Raw genomic sequence first — 24,014 nt, 5'->3', positions numbered from 1 at the left:
TCAAAGCACACCGAAAGTAAGTCTTCAAATTGACTAAAACATTTTACTGCAGATCTAGACCCCCCACTATTATTTCTTTTCTTTCGGGAGAAATATGGGGTGAAATGTTCGGTCACATATTGATATTACATTGCGCAATGAAATAAAGGTGATGGAATATTTTAAGCCTGGTGAATAAATGAGACAGGCATATATATACTCGGAAAAAGGAAATCCGAGTGTTCCTATCAGGAGTCGAACCTAAGACCTTCCGATTGGAATGTCAATGTGTGGCATATGCGCAGTGAAATTGCGCATATGCCACACATACACACTCGGATTTCCTTTTTCCGAGTATGCCTGTGTCATTCACTGAATAAAACATCACTCTACGGCACCAATTTAAACTTTTCAAATCAGTTGATAAAACAAAATTTTCGCTTACCCTGCTAACGGCCAAGGTGCCACTGATTGTAGATTGGTACTTGAAATCTTTAGAGAAGATAACTTATTGACAGCACAATACATTACTAACTATCCTTTATTTTTTTCCCCATGGCACTTACAGTAATACCTAACATCCTACGTTCAAATGTGACTGCTCAATTTTTAAGAATGTACAACTGTACAGTGAGAGATAATAACATAAACAAATGAAGTAAGAAACGAACAATAATGTCGATTTCTTTGACTAATACCAGACCCGTCTACCCTTGAAAATAACCTGGGTGTTATATTAACTAAACAGGCCTCTTGTACATAATCGGAGGAAAATTAGGGGAACGGTGTTTCGTGGTTTCACATAATGCGTCCAAATTTTTCTTCAAGTTCGCGTCTTAATATTTTGCATGAATTTTCTTTCGTAGTTTGTCATATATTCCCTTCATTGTGTTTTCTGTGCTTGATTAAGTTCCTTCAGCAGTAAAGCTTGAAGGAATGGTTGTGGTTTTTTTCCAACTCCCCCCCCCCCCCAAAAAAAAAAAAAATAATAAAATAAAATTAAAAAAGCTTCAGGGGATTATACCTTGTACAAGATATGGGAAGGCTACAGACGGGTTAACCCGTCAGTCTTCGAAGACGAAACAAGAAATCCACGTTTCGATTCATTTACTATTTATTTAATGCTTAGTGTCATTGCTTGTTTTTGTAAGATAGTACTCTAGTCTATCTTTCATCGCGAGGTTGTGAAGTTTCTCCATGCATTGTACAGAGGCTCTATGCAGAGTAAAAGTATTTGGGTACTGAAGTTTGCACTGCTGTGTGACACGAAATGAAGAGTGATGCACAGCTTTCACATCACCCATTTTTTCTACCAGCAGGCCAATATAAACATCTTCCAGTTTGAAAGGCTTCTTGCTGATATCAAACATCTCCACTAACTTGTGGACCATGTCTGATGATAACACATATGCTGGACCATTGCAGAATCCCGGATACGTAGTTCTGTTGTACTCTTCAAAAGACACCCCATATTTCCCTCCTCGAATTGGACTCGAATTGTACCGGCACCTTCCCGTGTAAAGTTTTGTTTTAGGTGTATCAGGCTTTCGTAGATAGTCCATCAGCAAATAAGGATTAACAAGCACATCATCATCAGCCTTGAGTAGGTACTGAAAATCGCAGTATTTTGACGCCCATTCCAGACCCATCTGCGTCTTCAAGGTAAGATTATAATAATTCTCTTTTTGAGCTCCTCGTATTAGATCTCTGTGCATCATTCCCTCAGCTTCCAAGTTTTCATTCTGTACGTTGTCATTTGGGGTCTGACCGAGAAGAAACACTGTCTTCCATCTTGTCTTCATGGATGGATCTGTTGCCCATGTTTTGCGAATGACTGATCTCCTATCAAAGTAAGCAGGCTTGGTAAACACCATAACCAAAAGAAATACCTTTTGAGTGCATCGTTCTCGAGATATTAAATATGTCTTATGTGGAAGAGCTTGTTCTTTGTTTGTTGACGGAGTCAGAGCTTCCACTTTTAAAGCCAAGGAATTGTTGTTTTTGTTGAGTAATCCCTTGTGTGAGGCTTTCTGGTCTTGCAGATCCTTGAAAACTGTCAGATACGGATCCTTGCTCATCAATACTTTAAAAACGATGGTTAACAAAACCCCTTTTAGCAGCAAAAGACTGATGATGAACTTTTTCCGCTTTACAGTCCTCATTGGTGTGAAAAATTGTGTCAGACTCCTTCAGGACATCTTTGAGGGAGGCTTTGATAGGTTGACTTTCAGAAGAGCTGGAAGGAGAGTCACGAAAGAATAAGTTGATTTCATTGTAGTTCATTCCTGTTGGCAGATATTAAAGTATTTTTAAATAACTAAGATATTGTTTACTTCTCAGAGTAATCACCTCCGACAATAGCGACACCTTGAAAGTAACGATGAAATTTAATGGTTTAGGAAGGCCTCGAACCGACCGTTTAACTATTCCAAAGCTACTCCACTCCCTACTAGTGGTTTTGCAAGCTGTGTACTGGTACGAGACAAATAAAAAAAAGCAAGCTTTGCCCAGTATTGTGGAAAGCGTGTGTCAAAACATACGGGCTAATAAATCTTTATACTAACGTAACGATCGTAAAAGCGAAACCGACGTGCCAGTCGAGAATATTTGGGACGTTTGTAACGCCCAGAACAATGAAATCACAACATGCTAAAATAAAAATCCAGAACAGAGTAGCTCTTATCCGATATTTCCTTTGATGTTTACAGAAAAGAGGGAAGCCCAAACAAGCAAACAAGTACGTATTGCAAGTAGACTTTCTCAAAGTCCGTTTTCGTTGAGTCCATGCAGTCAGGCGGAAAACATGTCCACTCAGGCGGAAACCTTGCTCGCCACACGACTGCGTCGCGCGTGCTCTCTCTCTCTCTCTCTCTCTCTCTTTCTCTCTCTCTCTCTCTCTCTCTCTCTCTCTCTCTCTCTCTCTCTCTCTCTCTCTCTCTCTCTCTCTCTCTCTCTCTCTCTCTCTCTCTCTCTCTCTCTCTCTCTCTCTCTCTCTCTCTCTCTCTGGGCCATAAGAAGTCGACTTGTGGCAAGTCGTATATTTCAACTAACGATGTACGGCCGTACAGAAGTATTATTAATAATAGATTAGAGAGAGCCATACTATTCTCCTTCGGAAAATTACCCCGTCAGTCTTATTTACTTTGCTACAAACTGAACTAAAAGTCCGTTTGAAATCAGCTTGGTTTACAAACAAACTTTGAGCAAATTGCAAATATTTCAGGATTTGATTCGTTATACAAAAATGTAATGGGGAATGTGAGAGCACATAATATCAATAATATTGTGAGTGGTGCGAAACTTTTTATTTATTTATTTATTTTTAATATTCGAGATTTCGCCGGCTCTACTTAATATTTTTACGAGTGAATGTCAGTAAAAATCGCCGGGAGAAAGTTAAAAAAATGTGGCCACGGTCAAAAAATCGATTTCGGTCATACTTTGTCAGCGGTTTGAAGGCCCAGGTAAGTAACTGGAGGATATAAAGTTGTTTTTTTTTTTTTTTTTTGAAATATTCAATTGAACGGTAGGAAACCAAGAAAAACGGTCACCTTGCTCGGATTTCACCTCGCGAGCAATCGAAATTTTACACTTTTTAGCTTCTCGCTACATAGACGTTTTCATAGCTGTGAATCTTTCCTAAGTATAATTGAAGACATTGATTCTTCCTCAGTCAAAACATAGTAATTATTTTCATCTCTGCTCGTTTGTGAGCGAATTGAGCTCGGATGAAGTAGGCACACTTTTCTCAATCACGCAAAAGTCTAAAATAATCCAAACTCAGTGAGAAAAATGATGACCGGTAGTAGCTCTAATCCTCTGATATTGTAACAAAAGACAGTTCAGTCATTGATTTTTACTTACGTTTACGGTTTCAAATCTTTAGGATCTAGCATCACTTTTGCACGAACGCCGATCAAAGTTCAATAGACATCAATGTATTTGTTAAAACGTTTTAAACCGTTAAAAAAAGGTTCAGCCTCTTTTTTATACAAAATTTGGCCGAGGAGTTAATTTATTCCACTGTGCCTTGTTATGTAGAGTTGTAGATTTCAAAGAAGTTGAATAGTAATTTTATTGAACTATCAAGCCAACTGGGAGCTGGTCATATTGTGAGTTCGTAATAAACCCGTGAAGGATGAATAAATAAATGTAAATATTTTTGAGCTGCGAATGGAAGACCATATATTTACATTTATTTCTTCATTTATTTATTCATCCTTCACGGGTATATTACGAACTCACAATATGACCAGCTCCCAGTTGGCTTGATAGCTCAGTTGGTAGAGCACTGGACCGGCATCGCAGAGGTCATGGGTTCGAATCCCGTTCAAGCCTGAATTCTTTTCGCAACTGCTTAAGTTGTGTAGTAACTGCGAGGATCTTTTTTCTATTTGGTTTATATCCTTCAAGTACTTACCTAGGCCTTCAAACTGACAAATTATGAGGGTATTGATTTTTTGACTGACCATGGCAACGATTTCTTTGATTTTTTGCTGACAATCACTCTTAAACAGTTCAAGTTTCTTGGCAGTGAGAGTTGAGTAAGTACAAAAAGATACTCTGATCGAAATGTGACAGGACAATATACTATACAAAGGTAATAATAGTATTTGAGTGACATGATGTGTTTTATTCAAAATGCTTGTATTTCAGTAAGACAAATCCATTTAGTTTTAAAATACAAATTTAATAAGTTCGCAACCATGGTTATGGAGATTATCCCTTATGACTGTCCCTTGTGTAATTTGATAACAAAAGAAAAATATATCTCAGTTACCTCTCAGTAATGGTAAAGGGTCATCGTATTTGTTATAAAACCACAGTTTGCACTGAGAATTTCAACTGAAAAATATGTTTTTTGACCTAAAACACCTCAAGAAATATATGAGCCATTAAATCCACTTTGCACCGCATTTCTTGGTATCTTTTTTAATAAATGTAACAACGTTACCAAAACGGAAAGAGATTTACATTTAAGTCGTCAAACATTATTAGAATTTCCGTCAAAAGGTATCACATATGATTTTGTGGTGTACTAAAAGTTTATTCAAAAATCCAACAAGAAAAAAGAAGCAAAAGAGACAGGTATCGAGAGCTTATCTAGGCGGGCTAGACTTACAACAAGGTTGTCCTCGCTCCTGTGGCGTCACTGCGAGGCATCAACAGCAGACTTAGAAGTCAAAGACAAACGTGGCTTCGTTTGTCTTGTGTTTATGTTTAGTATTATGTCACGTTTCACCCTAGCGAGGATGTCATCAGAAGAATCATTCTTTTTGGGTGTTTGGTCATCCTATGTCATCACCGTTTGTGGTTAGCCATTTTAGACCAAACAAATGTGCTTGCTATAGTCCAGCACTGGAAAACTGATCGTTGAAGAGTTTGTGATCTTCATATCTCTACTAACTAGTGGCTGGCGAAAGCGCCTTTTAATCCATGGCGCCATATATTTAGAATTTTCAACAATTCCATTTTCTTTGGAGCTCCTAATGGAGAACGCTTTTTAGTTTAAGCGTACGCTTCTCAAACCGCGCCATAACTCTTTTCTAACTGAAGTACAACAATTGGCTTTGATTGATTCTGAAACATTCAGATGCAAAAGTTTAGGACATCCAGGAACAACATTAGGCGAATTTGTGTTAAAAACATCCACTCTATCCCACACTGATAAAAAAAAAGCAGAAAGGAAAAGTACTTATATCGCACCCAAAAGGAATACAGCCAAGGCTCTGCAGTCAAACGTTTTAGGTAAAGTGAGGACTTACCACTTGGTGCTTTGAGGTAAATGGCCGACTCTGTTGAATAAATGAAACGATTTATCAAGCCCGATAGTGGCTATAGAAAACCACAATAAGAGAGTCCGTTCCTGCGTGGTTTGCCATCTTCAACTGCTGTCTATCTGTTTTCTTTTTAGAATATTCAAATGAGGAGCCTCAAGACATCCTGTCATTCTCCCTTATCAAGGTAATTTACAATTTTTATGTCGGCCCGGTAACCAAGCCAATTGAAACTTCTGGAAATAGCACCTTAAAATTAGTAAAAAGGCCAACTACGAAAGTCTTTTCTTTTAATAAAATAGCGAATATATAACTCTGTTAAGCCTCGAGATCTTTATAATGGTTTTCCCGTCTTTATACATACGTCCCCCCCAAAATTTCTGAATTTATATTAATTACAGCACTATATCTTCGCTTTTTCAAAAGACAAGACTCTCAAACTAATTTTAAGCTGCTCTTTTCAGCAATTTTAAGCTGCTCTTTTCTTTTTGGTTTATATAGGGATATCTGGCCTGTATAATTTTTGTTTTAAAAATTACCGTTCACGTGTCATGTATAAATTTACATGTGCAGGTTGTAATGCCTGTTACATCGGGGAAACATCCCGACACCTCTCGGTACGCGTGCGCGAGCATTTGAAAAGGGATAGGACCTCCCATGTCTGCCAGTATTTGACCCAAACTGAGCAATGTCGTAGACATTATTCCAAGACTTGCTTTTCAGTGCTGGATACGGCACCCAATCGCTACTAGTTATTATTAAAAGAAGCTGCTCATATCCGCTGTGAAAATCCTAGTCTAAATAAGCAGCTAAATACGCTGAACTTACACTAATGTTTTTGATTTTGATTTTGATTTAATTTCTATTTGTATTTTTCTTTCTTAGTTTTTATCTTGGTTTTACTTATTCGGTGTTGGTTTTTGCTGCAGGCGCGCGTGCTTACCTAGTACAAAATGTAACCATCAAATTTACTCTTACTTGCAATCTAAAATCTCTACAATCAGCTTTATAAATTCTACCTCCCCCTATTTTTGTTATTGCACAGAGGTAATGTTATTATAATTATTATTATAAGGTAAAACCACTTAGATATAATGCTCTGCATGTTTATTTTCTTACCATAAAAATATATTGTATTTCAAATAAGTGTGAATAAGAACTGAATTGAATTGAATTACTAACGTCATTGTAGCATTTACGTATTTCAAACTTGTAACTTAAACATTCATATTGTAAGGAACTCATCGATGGTCGATCGAAACATGTCTTGCAAACTCAAAAATATTGTCAATTTTCTCCGTGATAAAGGTCTATTGTTAGTATATAACACTGCCAAGCACAGAAAACTTAAAAAACAGCAGTTACTGCATGGAATTCATCCTCGAAGACCCAGGGGCAGTTAGTCGGGTGGAAGGGATTCTCGTGGGCGACAATACAACTTTCGTTCACGAAAATCCCTTCCACCCGACTAACTGCCCCTGGGTCTCCGACGAACAAAACGGATTGCAGGGCAGACACTACGGCAAAGGGCTTACTTTGTTTGGGCCTGGTTTATTTACATATTAAGTGACGTCTGGCACGTGCATTGCTACTACAAGAGATCCAGCAACGAAACGTATTCAGAAACAGTTTATTTTCCGTCGTGTGGTCCCCTGCATCCAAACGTAAAACACGCCTATATGAAACAGTTGGTAACTAAAGGCACTGGAACAGGGAACATGGCCGACCATGCGTGTATGCTTTCCTACACAACAGAAAGGATCCACATTTTTTTAGAATAAACCTTTATTTCAAACACGTACAACACTTTTAAAAAAGCCTAAAACTTACAATACTGACAACACTTTACAATCCTCTTTGATAAATATTACTTGAACATTTAGGGAGATGATTTTACATATTTGTTTGTTAAACATCACATCCAATACAAAATAGGCTTTAATAGATACATTCAAAAATATGACAAAAAAAAAATAAATAAATAAAACGAAAATATAGAACACAGAGCACTTAAAGTCCGAATTGGGTACTAACCTTCGTAATTGTTCCCACCCATATTTCCCTCCTCTCTGACTTAATCAACAAGCGTAAAAGATTATTTGTAAGGATTACAGTAACAGTAAATTTTCCTCAAACATTGTTTTGCCGAATAAAACAACAAGTTCGCTCACAGGTTGTCTAAATCATAGTCACTGAAGACTCGAACAGGATCGCCAGTCGGCGATGTTTTAACAAAGATTTTGTCATCGATTGTCTAAAAACTCGTCAAAAGCCCATCTTTTTTCATTTCGCTTGCTCTCGATACAAGTCCTCGTTTATAATTCGTCAGGTTTTCGTTGAGAAAGATTCGAGGTTTTTCGGCTCTCTCTACATTGGAATAACCAGGAAACACATCAAATACTTTAACATTCCTTTACTTAACTCTTTCCTTATATAAGCTCGTTTTAACTTTGTGACTAATAAATTTGACAATAACTGGACATTGCCACGTCGTTGGTATCCCATGAATTTCTAAGCTATTTTTCCTGGTATACTGCTCCAAATTATCGAGCGCCGTGTACAGATTGTCCGTCCCTTCCACTTGTTTCTGGAGTTTATCTTTAGTTTACTGAAGGTCGGTCTTCAGAGTTTCATTAGTTTTTGACACCTTTTCCAATGATGTTTTTAAAACACTGACTTCTCTTTCTTTTGACGGAAGGGACAATTTTAACTATTTTATGTCCTCTCTCAAAGTAGAGTTCTCTTTTAAGATGCTTGTGACCGACTTTTGAAGGTCTGCTAACATGTCACGTATATATTCACGTTTATTATTTGGCCGTTTAGCGACGTTCGTCTCTTCCTCTGTCGAACTGCGGTCTCGACGTTTGTTTTTCTTGCGAATCATAGGCCCATTAGCCAAAGATTTTTCACCGAAAGAGAGGAGGGAAGACACTGCTTAAAATTCACGTCCGCTCACAAGAGCTCCACGCATGAGTCCATGGATCTACATAAAACTGTTGTCTATTGCCCTTCAACCTCAAACCAGGTATGCTATTATTCCTTTTCAAATACATGGATATTTACTATTGTGTAGAATGCTGCAAACAGCCTTTCCTGCCTTTCTTATTCTTGATTTTAACCTGTATCTGGGGGCGTGTACCTTGTGAAGGTCATTAAGCCCCCTCCAACTCTCCCTTTGTCTACACCCCTTTGAGTTGATTATAAAACGCGACCAACTAATAATTTTAATTCAAATATCTTTAGTAGATTGAGAGATGGTGGAAGGAGTTGCATGAGAGAATGGAAAAATATTTTAAAGTTCATTTGAGTTGGCTGAAAGACCAAGGCCATCACAATCATGGAAACGACATTAGGCAGGTATGTGCAGAGTTCATCTTCAGCCTTCTTGTCAACTCTTAAGGATTTATCTGTTACTGGATTTGAGACTTGCAACAACCATGTTTTTTTTTTAACATAGTCATTCACACATATCTGTGCGGCATGAAAAGCCCCATTTACAGCCTAAAATGTGAGCGAGGCACCCCAGCATTTCGGTATTGTGCCATTGACTTGAACTTATTTTCAAACTACGCATGTCATTGTCAAACGGTTGGCCATCTAGCTTGAAACTAGTTGGTTGGCCATCTAGCATGAAAAGCCCCATTTACACGCCTAAAATGTGAGCATGGCACCCCAGCATTTCGGCATTGCGCCATTGACTTGAACTTATTTTCAAACTACGCATGTCATTGTTAAACGGTTGGCCATCTAGCTTGAAACTAGTTAGTTGGCCATCTAGCTTCCAACTAGTTGGTTGGCCATCTAGCATGAAAAGCCCCATTTACACGCCTAAAAAGTGAGCATGGCACCCCAGAATTTCGGCATTGTGCCATTGCCTTGAACTTATTTTCAAACTACGCATGTCATTGTTAAACGGTTGGCCATCTAGCTTGAAACTAGTTGGTTGGCCATCTAGCTTCCAACTAGTTGGTTGGCCATCTAGCATGAAAAGCCCCATTTACACGCCTAAAATGTGAGCATGGCACCCCAGAATTTTGGCATTGTGCCATTGCCTTGAACTTATTTTCAAAATACGCATGTCATTGTTAAACGGTTGGCCATCTAGCTTGAAACTAGTTAGTTGGCCATTTAGCATGAAAAGCCCCAATCACACGCCTAAAATGTGAGCATGGCACCCCAGCATTTTAACATTGTGCCATTGCCTTGAACTTATTTTCAAACTACGCATGTCATTGTTAAACGGTTGGCCATCTAGCTTGTAACTAGTTGCCTTTTAAAAACCTTATTACAGATCATATATTTTACAGTGCTGCTGATAGAGGAAGTAGACAAAGACATCCCGGTTGAGTCTTCATACAATCAAGTAACCACATTCTGAGCCGAGTAGGGAACCATGCTAAGTCTGTGAAAGTCTATCTTTGGTCAAAATCAAATGTTCTTCACTCACAAGAAGCTACTTGATCAAACGTCCCAAAGACAGGATAGATCAAGGTTTTCCTGTAAAATCGACTTCTTACCCCACCACGTACGTAATTTACATTGACAGATGCATTCTTAAAGTTATATTGACGGCCAGTTTGTATATTTGTTCCAAGAAATATTTTATGAGTGAGCATCATCTGTGCGAAAACTCTTCAAAAACATCTTAATCAATTTTGAAAGAGAATATTTCTTACTCTTCAGATAATGGTATATTACTTTCATTTTAACTTGGAAAAAACCTTTGCTAAGAGAAATTCTAAAATTTGTTAAGACCAGTGTACCGACGAAGGTTTAATTTAATCATCTGAGAGCTTCGGCGGACAAAACAAAGAGCATAATGTTACGTTTCTTTGTTTGTCATCTTAATTTTCGGTATTATTTCCTCCGGTTTTCACCGTGAGGTTGAAAAGTTTCCCCATGCATTTTGCTGAGGTTAAATGTTGAGCAAAAACGTTCGGGAAAAGTGTGCAACCTCTGAAGTGAAGAAACGATCTGTGATCCTTGGCCTTTACATCACCCATTTTTGCAATCAACGTACCAATGTAAACATCTTCCATTTTGAAAGGCTCCTTGTTGACATCAAACATTTCCACTAACTTGTGGACTACGTCTGATGATAACAGATATGCTCCGAGGCAGTAGTCTGGATACCTTGTTCTGTTGTATTCTTCCAGGGAAACTTTATACTTCCCTTTGCGAGGAACAATCATTTCATGCCGACACCTTCCCGTGTAAAGTTTTGTTTTAGGTGTGACAGGCTTTCGTAGATAGTCCGTTAATAAATACGGATTAACAAACACGTCATCATCAGCCTTGAGTAGGTACTGAAAATCGCAGTATTTTGACGCCCATTCCAGACCCATCTGCGTCTTCAAGGTAAGATTATAATAATGCTCTTTTTGAGCTCCTCGTATTAGATCTCTGTGCATCATTCTTTCAGCTTCCAAGTGTTCATCATTCTGAACGCTGTTACCTGCGACTTGACCGAGAAGAAACACTGTCTTCCATCTTGTCTTCATTGATGGATCAGTTCCCCATGTTTTGCGAATAACTGATCTTCTATCAAATGAAGCAGGGTGTGTTGGTACCATAATCAAAAGAAATACCTTTTGGGTGCATCGTTCTCGAGATATTAAATATGTCTTATGTGGAATGGCTTGTTCTTTGCTTGGTGACGCTGTCAAAGCTTCCGTTTTTAAAGCCAGGGAATTGTTGTTTATGTTGAGTAATCCCTTGTGTGAGGCTTTCTGGTCTTGCAGATCCTTGACAGCTGTCAGATACGGATCCTTGTTCACCAATGCTTTAAGAATGATGGTAAACAAAACCCCGCTTAGCAGCAGAAGACTGATCATGAACTTTCTCCGCTTTACAGTCCTCATTGATGTGTGGATAAGTTGTGTCAGACTCCTTAAGGACATCTTTGAGAGAAGCTTTTGATAGGTTGACTTTCAGAAGAGCTGGAAAGAGAGCCACAAAAGATTAAGTTGGTTTCATTGTATTTCATTCCGGTTGGCGATATTAAAGTACACTTAATTTTTAAATAACCAACATATTGTTTACTTCTCAGAGTAATCACCTCCCGAAAATTAAATAGCGACAGTCATAAAGTAATGATAGCATTAAAATGGTTCAGGATGTTAAAAGAGCTCGAGCTGACAGTTAACTGCTTGCATTTCTACTTGTGGTTAAAATAGCGAGATTTCAGAGGTTAAAAGACGACAAAAAAGCAAAAACGAAACCAACCAAACTTTGTATGTATTTTTTAAAACGTTTTAAACCGTTAAAAACAGTTTCAGACTTTTTTTTTATACAAAATTTGGCCGAGGAGTTAATTTATTCTACTGTGCCTTATAATGTAGAGTTGTAGATTTTAAAGAAGCTGAATTGTAATTTTATTGAACTATCAAGCCAACTGGGAGCTGGTCATATTGTGAGTTCGTAATATACCCGTGAAGGATGAAGAAATAAATGTAAATATTTTTGAGCTGCGGATGAAAGACCATATATTTACATTTATTTATTCATTTATTTATTCATCCTTCACGGGTATATTACGAACTCACAATATGACCAGCTCCCAGTTGGCTTGATAGCTCAGTTGGTAGAGCACTGGACCGGCATCGCAGAGGTCATGGGTTCGAATCCCGTTCAAGCCCGAATTCTTTTCGCAACTGCTTAAGTTGTGTAGTAATTGCGAGGAGCTTTTTTCTATTTGGTTTATATCCTTCAGGTACTTACCTAGGCCTTCAAACTGACAAAGTACGAGCGTATTGATTTTTTGACTGACCATGGCCACGATATCTTTGATTTTTTACTAACAATCCGCACTCTTAAACAGTTCAAGTTTAGTTGAGTAAGTACAATCAAAGTGACACTATCGTTAACTCGTGGATATGGCGATGGAAGTGGCCATTGATGCCATGGGCTTAACTAGAAGGTGGCTTTAATTTATAATAGTTTGGAATGGTCTTTGAAATGTAATAGTGACGATGACTTTTAGGGCTCTTCACGCGTTTTCCCCCCATCGAGGGTGGGTGGGGGTAGGAATGCGTCTATTTTTCTCTGATTACCTACAAATTGTTAAAACGGATTAGCAATTAAAAAATTTATATATTTTTCTTTTTCGAAATATTAATTCATGTCATAAACAAGGTAGGAGAAGTGCAAATATTTTTGTCATAAACAGGGTCAGGGTTTGATAGCCTGTGCAGCAGATTTCCACTTAGACTTGAGTTAGCCTCACAAAAATTTGAGGTATTTGGGTAAAGGAGGAATCAGACAAGGAAGGCAAATTTTGGGTATGTCGCCTCCTATCTTCCAATTTCTTCTTCCTTGGGGTGGATGTTCCCAGTCCCTCACCTAAAAAAAGACTTTTAATACTGGTGCATGGTGGAATGATTTCTTTGCCCTACATGACCAGATACAAAGGTAAGCAATTTTAATTCTGGATTTTTTAAGGGCTGGATTACGTTAAACAGAATTTGTAGTTCCAAAAAATATCCATATCCCCCCTCCCATGGACGGGATTTGATTTCCAGGGGGGAAGGTGGTCAGTTTGCCCAGACTTGTTTTCAGTGGGGGAGGGGGGTGATCTAAGGGACATATTTCCAGAGGGAGTACAGTGGAAAAATTCGAGGCCCGCCGAGACTCTCGTTTAAATTCCGAGGTCGAGACTTTAACTAGTTTTTCAAACGTGGCGCTTCAAAAATCCGAGCCAGAGATGGCGTGATCTAGAAATCCGAGCGCGACACATCACTTTGTGCCTGGTGCTTATTATCCTTTGATATTCCTTCGTTCAACCTCAAAGGGCTGGTAATCGTCCTGGAAGGATGGTTCTGTTCTTCCACGATGTCGATGGGATTGTAAGTGCATTTTTACAGTTTTAAGAAACAGAACGTCCCATCAACTTTATCTTCACTTCTTTGTTTTCGACTTACCCGACGACTGATCAATGGAAGGGGCAATGTTTTCTTCGTTATCAAAGCAAACACCTTGGGGAAAGAATTGTTAAGCATGTGGGGTAAGACGGAAACACATTTCATTTGTAAATAATGTTGATCACTGCTGGAGTAGCCAGAGTCGAGTGTCTGATCGAAATGAAATGCCAAAAGATTTCGTAACGAACTGGCTTTTTTGCAAATTGCCGTTCCATTTTGATTTTGTATCAGAATTTCCGGATATTTTTGGTCGAATGCATTGGTTTGAGTTTAAAGAGTTGGCGTTTCCACCCTTGATCACACAAGGCACAAGGCCCGAAGGAGATTCAAATTATTATTCTTACATGTAAATGGCTTTCCGACAACTGTAGCTTTTATTTTTTATATCTTGGTCATTTTAAAGCAGCAACAGAACACTTCCTGAATTATATCAGTTTATTAAAAGCTTGCCACGTTTTTGTAAAACACAATGAAAATAAATAAATAAATAAATTCATGACGGGAAAAGACTCATGAATTAAAAAGTTAAATTATGACTTCACCAGATGAAAATATGCACACTTAACATTCACATGCCAATGTCCCTCAGTCAAAGTTCGCAAAGCTTAAGCCCCGTCTACACGAGCATTTTTTATGTGGCAATTTTTATTTGCCCGTGTAGATGGCTCGACAAATATTTGTTGTTAATTTGCGTCAGTAATAATTTCGCACAGCGGAGATGTCCATGGAAAGGCAGAAAGCAAGATGGCGCCATGCTGGATGCGAAAATGTTAGGGACTGTAGGGACTGGGTTCTACAGATGACGTTGAAAAAATTGTCACATTTTATGTGGCATCTCGTCAACACGGACAATTTTTTTATGTGGCAATTTTTATTTGCCACATAAAAACTAACACGCCAGCTTTTCAGCAAATGCAGTTGTCACATAAAAATTGGTCATTTCTCATCATCTACAAGGGCAAATAAAGATGAATAATGAATAATGAATAATGAATAAACAATGATGTTTGAAACATCGAAACGTCGAACAGCGTTACTCTTAAGTTTTCTCACATAAAAATTGCCATATAAAAATTGCTCGTGTAGACGGGGCTTTTTCGATGCAATAAATGATTTCGTTGAGTAAGGTAAAGTGATCAACCAAACAACGGACAGGAACCGAACGGATAGCTAACGGCTCTGGAAAACGGCGAGCTCACTGAAAGCCAAAGAAGGTTAAGATTCCCTGATTTAATGAAAATCTGCCAATCGAAATGAAAATATCGGAGACGCGCAATTTTACCGTCATCACGGATATGCAAATTTGTTCAACCGATATTAATAGTACAAGTATGGCTAAACGGTGTTGAAAGGCAACTGTGATCCTCAATGTTCTTTGGCATTTCTACGGGAAAATGAAGCAGAAAGTGAGTGATAATTACATCGCTGATTACAATGGTCAACAATTATATTTCCGTAGCCCGACGCGACCCGCGTGCGGCAAAGAAAATTTTCAATTATTTCGTCTTGAGCGTAGCGGAATTATTCGTGTGTGCCTGCAGTTAAAGGAAATTTAACAGATAATTCAACAATACATGAAAGGTCACAAACTTCTGTTTTCTCACCTACCGTCGATTCGACTTCGACATCAAGATTTACGCCTCGGTGAGTGGAGGCGGTGCACAATCGCTATTAATTGTATCAATGTGCATTTGTTGAGAATCTTTTGCTTCACCTTCGAAGAACACCATTTTGTCACTTCAAACACTTGCTTCTAATGTTAGAGAATGCAGCGAGAAGGCGTTCAAAGCACTAAAAAAAAAACCATGCAATGGCGACCAACAAAAATCTAACCTGCGATCGCAGACGTATTTCCGGCTGTCGCTTCTTTCCGACGGGGGATTGGCTATTATTCCACTTCCGGTTACACCGCAGTGAGTGATTGATTTGCATACGGAATGCCCCTAAAGCCTGGTTCTCATATGCAGCCGACCTACCTGCGATGACCTGTGTTGTAGTCGCCGGTTGACGTGATTTTTCGACCCAGGTACATCGCAGTGGTTGCGCAGATGTACCTGAGACGTGCCCCCGGTGAATTTAAAAAAGCGCGCTTAAACGGTATCATTTGGCGCTCTTTTCAACATTCCTTCAATAAACATGGATAGAACCCTGGTAATTCGTTGCCAGTCTAGTTTTCGCTAGTTTTGTTGCTTGTAAGGAGATACCTACGAAGAAAGCGTGAAGAAAAACGAGAAAAACGGAAGCGGAAGTATTAGGTTCGCCCTATGCTTCGAGAAAGGAGCCAGCACGGACAGTATCACTTTGTTTGCTGCGTTGAGGCTACACGACATATTTCTTCAGGTGAACAGAATGGTTAATTTGTCTTCTCGAGTTTATCTTCTTGTTTGGTAGATGATTTTTATCTTGGACGTAATGAATTGTGGGCTATATTTGCCTCTGGTACATCGCCGACGATCGCCGGTTCCGTTCACATAAAACGTTTTTTTCGCCGGCGTTCTGGAAGAAACCGCCGACCTGCCTGCGAAGTTAAACTCAAGTCAACTTCGCAGGCTTGCCGGCGGCAAAGGCCTGCGATGGTTGTTGCTGCCGACGGCGTATGTTCTCATATGTCGGAACAGTACCCCAGGCAGTACCGGTGGCTGTGTCGCAGGTAGTTCGGCGGCATATGAGAACCAGGCTTAAGACTATCCACGTGTAAAAAGGTAATGTGATCGAAATGTGACAGGACAATATATTATACATAAGTAATAATAATATTTGAGTAACAGGATGTGTTTTATTCAAAACGCTTGTATTTCACTGAGACAAATCCATTTAGTTTTAAAATACAAATTTAATAAGTTCACAACCATGGTTACGGAGATTATCCCTTATGACTGTCCCTTGTGTGATTTGATAACAAAAGACAAAAATATATCTCAGTTGCCTCTCAGTAATGGTACAGGGTCATCGTATTTGTTATAAAGCCACAGTTTGCACTGAGAATTTCAACTGAAAAATATGTTATTTGACCTAACACACCTCAAGAAATGTATGAGCCATTAAATCCACTTTGCACTGCATTTCTTGGTATCTTTTTTAATAAATGTAACAACATAACCAAAACGCAAAGAGATTTACATTCAAGTCGTCAAACATGATTAGAATTTGCGTCAAAAGGTATTACACATTCATTTGTGGTGTTTATTCAAAAATCCAAAAAGAAAAAAGAAGCAAAAGAGACAGGTATCTAGAGCTTATCTATTAGGCGGGCCAGACTTACAACAAGGTTGTCCTCGCTCCGGTGGCGTCACTTTGACTTAGAAGTCAAAGACATTTGGCTTGTTTGTCTTGTGTTTTTGTTTAGTATTATTTCACGTTTCGCCCTAGCGAGGATGTCATCAGAAGAATTTATTCTTTTCGGGTGTTTGGTCATCCTATGTCATCACCGTTTGTGGTTAGCGATTTTGGACCAAACAAATGTGCTTGCTATAGTCTGGCACTGGAAAACTGATCGTTGAAAGTTTGTGATCTTCATATCTCTACTAACTAGTGGCTGGCGAAAGCGCCTTTTAATCCATGGCGCCATATATTTAGAATTTTCAACAATTCAGTTTTCTTTGGGGCTCCTAATGAAGAACGCTTTTTAGTTTAGGCGTATGCTTCTCAAACCACGCCGTAGCTCTTTTCTAACTGAAGTACAACAATTGGTTTTGATTGATTCTGAAACATTCAGATGCAAAAGTTTAGGACATCCAGGGACAACATTAGGCGAATTTGTGTTAAAAACATTCCCTCTATCCCACACTGTTAAAAAAAAAGCAGATAGGAAAAGTACTTATATCGCATCCAAAAGGAATACAGCCAAGGCTCTGCAGTCAAACGTTTTAGGTACTTGAAGTGAGTACTTACCACTTGGTGCTTTGAGGTAAATGGCCGACTCTATTGAATTAATGAATGAAACGATTTATCAATCCCGATAGTGTCTATAGAAAACAACACATAACAGTGTACGTGCCTGCGTGGTTTGCCATCTTCAACTGCTGTCTATCTGTTTTCTTTTTAGAATATTCAAATGAGGAGCCTCAAGACATCCTGTCATTCTCCCTTATCCGTGACGGTAATTTACAATTTTTATGTAGGCCCGGTAACCAAGCCAATTGAAACTTCTGGAAATAGCACCTTAAAATTAGTAAAAAGGCCAACTATGAAAGCCTTGTCTTTTAATAAAATAGCGAATATATAACTCTGTTAAGTCTGGAAATCTTATAAATCTTTATAATGGTTTTCCCGTCTTCATACATACGTCCCCCCAAATTTTTGTGAATTTACAGCACTATATCTTCGCTTTTTCAAAAGACAAGACTATCAAACTTATTTTAAGCTGCCCTTTTCAGCAGTGTCAGTGGTTTGGGGATATCTGGGTTATATAATTTTTGTTTTAAACATTACCGTTCACGTGTCATGTAATATATATATATTTAGCCAAGCCTAAAAGCGGAGCTCCACAATTCCTTTTAATAGCATTTATATACATGCTACTCTGTTTATTGTATGAACGTAATAACGTTGCAAATTCTTCATCCTCTCTTGAGTTATGTATATCTTTAAAAGTGCAAATAAAGCAAACTTTTTACGCGTCAGCGGAAAATGTTTTGAACCATGAGCTGTTCTTGTTGATCGTGCGAGATCATATTGCTGAATTCCGATGACGTTCGAGAGCATAAAACACTCGTGGATGAAAAAATTACGCTCTCTCTCAAATATTTCTCCTGTGGCAACTATTAATGCATTTGTGTAAAGTTTGAAATGCGTACAATAAAGAAAATTTGGCTACCACGTAATGTTTCCACGCGTGCAATTTGGCCGCTCGGATAAAAATAAAATATTTGTTTCAAAATTTATTACTTTGTAAATATTCCTCGTACAGAAATATTTATAGTCTCATAATAAGCGTTACAAGGAAAGAAATAAAGGAAAAATAATGTTTGTTTATGGTTCGAAATATTTGAACGTTTACTTTAAAATTAGGGCGTACTGTTTACAAATATGCACTGCGAAAGACGAGCACAAAATGTTCAAAACAATTAATGACTCTAGGAATATTTCTCCTAAAGAAATAATTCTAGTCTCTAACTAAAATTTAAGTAAAGAATACAGGAAAAATGATGTTTGGTTGTGGCCCGAAATATTTCAGTGAGCGCTTAAAATTAAAGCGTGTTTACAAAACTTATGCGCTGTGAATTGCGAACGAATTACACAAGTCCCGCACAAAATGTTCAAAACAATTCATAACTCTGTAAATATTTCTCTTACAGAAATAATTCTAGTCTCTAAGTAAACTTTAACAAAAGGAGAATACAGGAAAAACAATATTTGGTTGTGGCCCGAAATATTTCAGTGAGCGCTTTAATTTAAAATTAGAGCCTGTTTACAAAACTTATGTTATGCGCTGTGAATTGCGAACGAATTACACAAGCCCAACACAAAATGTTTAAAACAATTCATAACTCTGTGAATATTTCTCCTACAGAAATAATTCAAGTCTATAAGTAAACGTTAACAAAAGGAGAATACAGGAAAAATAATGTTTAGTTGTGGTCCGAAATATTTAAACATTTACTGTGTGTTTACAAATGTGCCCTGCGAATAAATTACGCAAGTCCAACACAAAACATAACTCTGTGAATAGCTCTGTGAATGTTCAAAATTAATTTATCCACGAATATTTGTCGTATGGCAACGATTTAAGTATTTGTGTATGATTTGAAGTATGTTAAATATGGAAAATTACCGACAGTTGCCTGCAAAAATGCATTTAATTTCTATGGGACTTGCGAGTTGCTTACTCACCCAGCTCACCACGTTTGTTTTCAACTGACATTTCGCCTGTTTGTTCGTCGCTCTCGGGGTTCAAATTTGCTTATTAGTCGCCTGCTTTCTCGACATATGTAGTTTGACAACATATTCAACGAATACAAGAAATCAGTGTTCTTCAAAAGTCTCGTTTGTTTTCTAAAAGAAGTATAAAGGCATCCCACTTCTCGCCGAGAAAACGCGGGTTGAGTGTGACATTTCACCGATGGCTTACATAGAGGGGCGGACGTACGTACGTACGTACGCCGGACGGACGGTGACGTCATAACCAAATTTTTTCGCATACATGGGTTTACCAAAATCTTTTATCAATGGGGCTCCGCGCGCCGGCCTCCGGCGTGCAGGTTGTAATGCCTGTTACATCGGGGAAACATCCCGATACCTCTCGGTACGCGTGCGCGAGCATTTGAAAAGGGATAGGACCTCCCATGTCTGCCAGTATTTGACCCAATCTGAGCAATGTCGTAGACATTATTCCGAGACTTGCTGTTCAGTGCTGGATACGGCACCCAATCGCTATCAGTTATCATTAAAAGAAGCTGCTCATATGCCTGGGGAAATCTTAGCTGACACTAATGTTTTTGATTTTGATTTTGATTTAATTTCTTTTTGTATTTTTGTTCCTTAGTTTTATTCTTGGTTTTACTTATCCGGTGTTTGTTTATGCTGCGGGCGCGCATGCTTACCTAGTATTCGAAATGTATCGATGAAATTTACTCTTAGGCCCCGTTTATATGGAGAGAAGTTGTCCCGGGTAGAAGGGTCACTCGCCTACCCGAGCTACCCTGGGCGAGCCAACTTTTCCTACAATTCCTTACAAAACTTGGCGAACCGTTTACATGAGAAACAAAAAGTTGTCTCGGCTGAAAGGGTGATCCGCCTAGCCGGGTCACTCGTTTTCGATGGTAAGGTCACCCTCCTAGCAGGGCCAACTTTTCTCCATATAAACACTTTGTCTACTCTCCCTTTGTCTACACCCCTGTGAGTTGAATATAAAATGCGACCCACTGGTAATTTTAATTCAAATATGTTTTGTAGATTGAGAGATGGTGGAAGGAGTTGCATGAGAGAATGGAAAAATATTTTAAAGTTCATTTGAGTTGGCTAAAAGACCAAGGCCATAACAATCCTGGAAACGACATCAAGCAGGTATGTGCCTAGTTCATCTTCAGCCTTCTTGTCAACTCTTAAGAATTTATCTGGTTACTGGATTTGAGACTTGCAACAAACATGGTTTGTTTATAAAACATGGTCATTCACACATATCTTTGCGGCTTGAAAAGCCCCATTTACACGCCTAAAATGTGCGGAGCATGGCACCTCAGCATTTCGTCATTGTGTAATTGACTTGAACTTATTTTCAAACTACGCGTGTCATTGTTAAACAGTTGGCCATCTAGCTTGCAACAAGTTGGTTGGCCATTTAGCTTCAAAAGTCCCATTTACACGCCTAAAATGTGAGCATGGCACCCCAGCATTTCGGCACTGTGCCATTGACTTGAAAGTATTTCCAAACTACGCGTGTCATTATTCAAACGGTTGGCCATCTAGCTTGCAACTAGCTGCCTTTTAGAAACCTTATTACAGATCATATATTTTACAGTGCTGCTCATAGCGGAAGTAGACACAAGTAGTCCAAATTTTTCAAGCTAAACCGGTTGAGTCTTCATACAATCAAGTAACCACATTCTGAGCAGGGAACCATGCTAAGTCAGTGACAGTCTCTCTTTGGTCAAAATCAAATGTTTGCCACTCTGAAGAATGTACTTGATCAAACGTCCCAAAGAGAGGATGGATCAAGGTTTTCCTGTAAAATCGACTTCTCACCCCACCACTAGTAATTTACATTGAGAGATGCATTTTTAAGGTTATATTGACGGCCAGTTTGTATCTTTGTTCCAAGAAATATTTTATGAGTTAGCATCATCTGTGCGAAAACTCTGCAAAAACATGTCAATCAATTTTGAAAGAGAATATTTCTTACTCTTCAGATAATGGTATATTACTTTCATTTTAACTTGGAATAAACCTTCAGACTAAGAGAAATTCTAAAATTTGTTAAGACCAGTGTACCGACGAAGTTCAAAAGTTTAATTCAATCATCTGAGAGCTTCGGCGGACAAAACAGAGAGCATAATATTACGTTTGTTTGTTTGTTTGTGATCTTAATATTCGGTATTATTTCCTCTGGTTTTCATCGCGAGGTTGAAAAGTTTCCCCACGCATTTTGCTGAGCTTAAATGTTGAGCAAAAACGTTCGGGAAAAGTGTGCAACGTCTGAAGTGACGAAACGATCCGTGATCCTTGGCCTTTACATCACCCATTTTTGCAATCAACATACCAATGTAAACATCTTCCATTTTGAAAGGCTCCTTGCTGACATCAAACATTTCCACTAACTTGTGGACTAGGTCTGATGATAACAGATATGCTCCGAGGCAATAGTCTGGATACCTTGTTCTGTTGTATTCTTCCCAGGATACTTTATACTTCCCGTTGCGACGAGCAAGCATTCCATGCCGACACTGTCCCGTATAAAGTTTTGTCTTAGGTGTGACAGGCTTTCGTAGATAGTCCGTCAACAAATACGGATTAACAAACACATCATCATCAGCCTTGAGTAGGTACTGAAAATCACAGTATTTTGACGCCCATTCCAGACCCATCTGCGTCTTCAAGGTAAGATTATAATAATGCTCTTTTTGAGCTCCTCGTATTAGATCTCTGTGCATCATTCCCTCAGCTTCCAAGTGTTCATCATTCTGAACGCTGTTACCTGCGACTTGACCGAGAAGAAACACTGTCTTCCATCTTGTCTTCATTGATGGATCAGTTCCCCATGTTTTGCGAATAACTGATCTTCTATCAAATGAAGCAGGGTGTGTTGGTACCATGATCAAAAGAAATACCTTTTGGGTGCATCGTTCTCGAGATATTAAATATGTCTTATGTGGAATGGCTTGTTCTTTGCTTGGTGGCGCTGTCAAAGCTTCCGTTTTTAAAGGCAGGGAATTGTTGTTTTTGTTGAGTAATCCCTTGTGTGAGGCTTTCTGGTCTTGCAGATCCTTGAAAACTGTCAGATACGGCTCCTTGTTCACCAAGGCTTTAAAAATGATGGTAAACAAAACCCCGCTTAGCAGCAGAAGACTGATCATGATTTTTCTCCGCTTTACAGTCCTCATTGGTGTGCGGATAAGTTGCGTCAGACTCCTTAAGGACATCTTTGAGGGAAGCTTTGATAGGTTGACTTTCAGAAGAGCTGGAAAGAGAGTCACAAAAGAATACGTTGATTTCATTGTATTTCATTCCTGTTGGCAGATATTAAAGTATAATTAGTTTTCTACTGAAAAATAGCCAAAATATCGTTTACTTCTCAGAGTAATCACCTCCCGAAAATTAAATAGCGACAGTCGTAAAGTAATGATAGCATTTAATGGTGGAGGATCTAAAAAGTGCTAGAACTGACTATTAACTGCTTGCATTTCTACTTGTGGTTAAAATAGCAAGCTGTCAGCTGTTAAGAGACGCCTAAAAACACAACAACAACAACTAAAAACAACCAAACTTTTAAAGACCACAATAATTCTGAAGAAACGGGAACTAAAGCTGTGATTACGAATATTTGAAAGTCGTTGTTATAGGTTTTGTCTTATATGCACAAACTTCATTGTAACAACAACTCCGCAAGACACTCTCATTATGCCTTTATGCGGTTTGTCTAGAGCTTGCCTTTGTCATGTGTTTGATGCTAAAACGTCGCGAAATGATTTATCTGAATCTTTTATTAAGACAACCGGATGGAATTGCATAGTTGAACTTTCCAACAAACACACACAGTGGCATTTCCTTGATTCTAAAGCCAGTGGGCACCCTTTGTTAGGTGGACACTATAGCATCCCCCAGACGTCTGCAAGCCGTGTGATATGAGAGCGCTTGGCATTGCCATCAAGCTCTGGAACGACATCTCAGATGACCATAGCATATGGTCAAGTATTTTTCAGCGCCAGCTCAAGGCGGAGGAGGACAGGATCCCCAGCCTATAGCTAGCTGAAGAGGGCAGACACCGTACGTCAAAGGAAGTGAAAGCCCGTCAGCCAGCCAGAAGCCACATTTAGATGTGGCTACTGCAAGAGAGACTTCTGTAGCCACATAGGACGGTGCCCCAGCTGCAGTGTGACTGACCACAAGGTACTGTGTTAGGTGGACACTATAGCATTCCCCCAGACGTCTGCAAGCCGTGTGATATGAGAGCGCTTGGCATTCCCATCAAGCTCTGGAACGACATCTCAGATGACCATAGCATATGGTCAAGTATTTTTCAGCGCCAGCTCAAGGCGGAGGAGGACAGAATCCCCAGCCTATAGCTAGCTGAAGAGGGCAGACACCGTACGTCAAAGGAAGTGAAAGCCCGTCAGCCAGCCAGAGGCCGTATTTAGATGTGGCTACTGCAGGAGAGACTACTGTACCAACATTGGCCTCATCA

General features: G+C 38.9%; 3 protein-coding genes across 3 annotated transcripts; all 3 read right to left on the bottom strand.

Annotated features, from left to right (window-relative positions):
* Positions 1-502: 502 nt before the first annotated feature.
* Positions 503-5,879, bottom strand: LOC146460566 (beta-1,3-galactosyltransferase 5-like). The gene is made up of 2 exons (XM_085087994.1): positions 5,745-5,879; positions 503-2,215 (listed from the first exon to the last, which is right to left on the bottom strand). The coding sequence occupies exon 2, from the start codon at positions 2,139-2,141 to the stop codon at positions 1,098-1,100; it is 1,044 nt and encodes a 347-aa protein (XP_084944120.1). The 5' UTR covers positions 2,142-2,215; positions 5,745-5,879; the 3' UTR covers positions 503-1,097.
* A 4,036-nt stretch (positions 5,880-9,915) lies between these two features.
* LOC146460565 (beta-1,3-galactosyltransferase 5-like) lies at positions 9,916-15,564 on the bottom strand. The gene is made up of 2 exons (XM_085087996.1): positions 15,284-15,564; positions 9,916-11,695 (listed from the first exon to the last, which is right to left on the bottom strand). Exon 2 carries the CDS (start codon positions 11,654-11,656, stop codon positions 10,601-10,603), a length of 1,056 nt encoding a protein of 351 aa, XP_084944122.1. The 5' UTR covers positions 11,657-11,695; positions 15,284-15,564; the 3' UTR covers positions 9,916-10,600.
* Positions 15,565-20,604: 5,040 nt separating this feature from the next.
* LOC146460564 (beta-1,3-galactosyltransferase 5-like) lies at positions 20,605-22,752 on the bottom strand. Its single transcript, XM_085088024.1, has one exon. The coding sequence runs from the start codon at positions 22,750-22,752 to the stop codon at positions 21,697-21,699; it is 1,056 nt and encodes a 351-aa protein (XP_084944150.1). The 3' UTR covers positions 20,605-21,696.
* Between the last annotated feature and the right edge of the window lie 1,262 nt (positions 22,753-24,014).

The sequence above is a fragment of the Pavona decussata genome, unplaced genomic scaffold (genome assembly GCF_977016875.1).
Source record: "Pavona decussata unplaced genomic scaffold, jaPavDecu1.1 SCAFFOLD_210, whole genome shotgun sequence".
Classification (NCBI taxonomy): domain Eukaryota; kingdom Metazoa; phylum Cnidaria; class Anthozoa; order Scleractinia; family Agariciidae; genus Pavona; species Pavona decussata.
The sequence above is the reverse complement of the archived record's forward strand: the minus strand, read 5'-3'. Positions and strand labels throughout refer to the sequence as shown.

Bases quoted from the DNA above. Each gene is read 5' to 3' on its own strand.
- LOC146460566 (XM_085087994.1), bottom strand. From the start codon at position 2,141: ATGAGGACTGTAAAGCGGAAAAAGTTCATCATCAGTCTTTTGCTGCTA.
- LOC146460565 (XM_085087996.1), bottom strand. From the start codon at position 11,656: ATGTCCTTAAGGAGTCTGACACAACTTATCCACACATCAATGAGGACT.
- LOC146460564 (XM_085088024.1), bottom strand. From the start codon at position 22,752: ATGTCCTTAAGGAGTCTGACGCAACTTATCCGCACACCAATGAGGACT.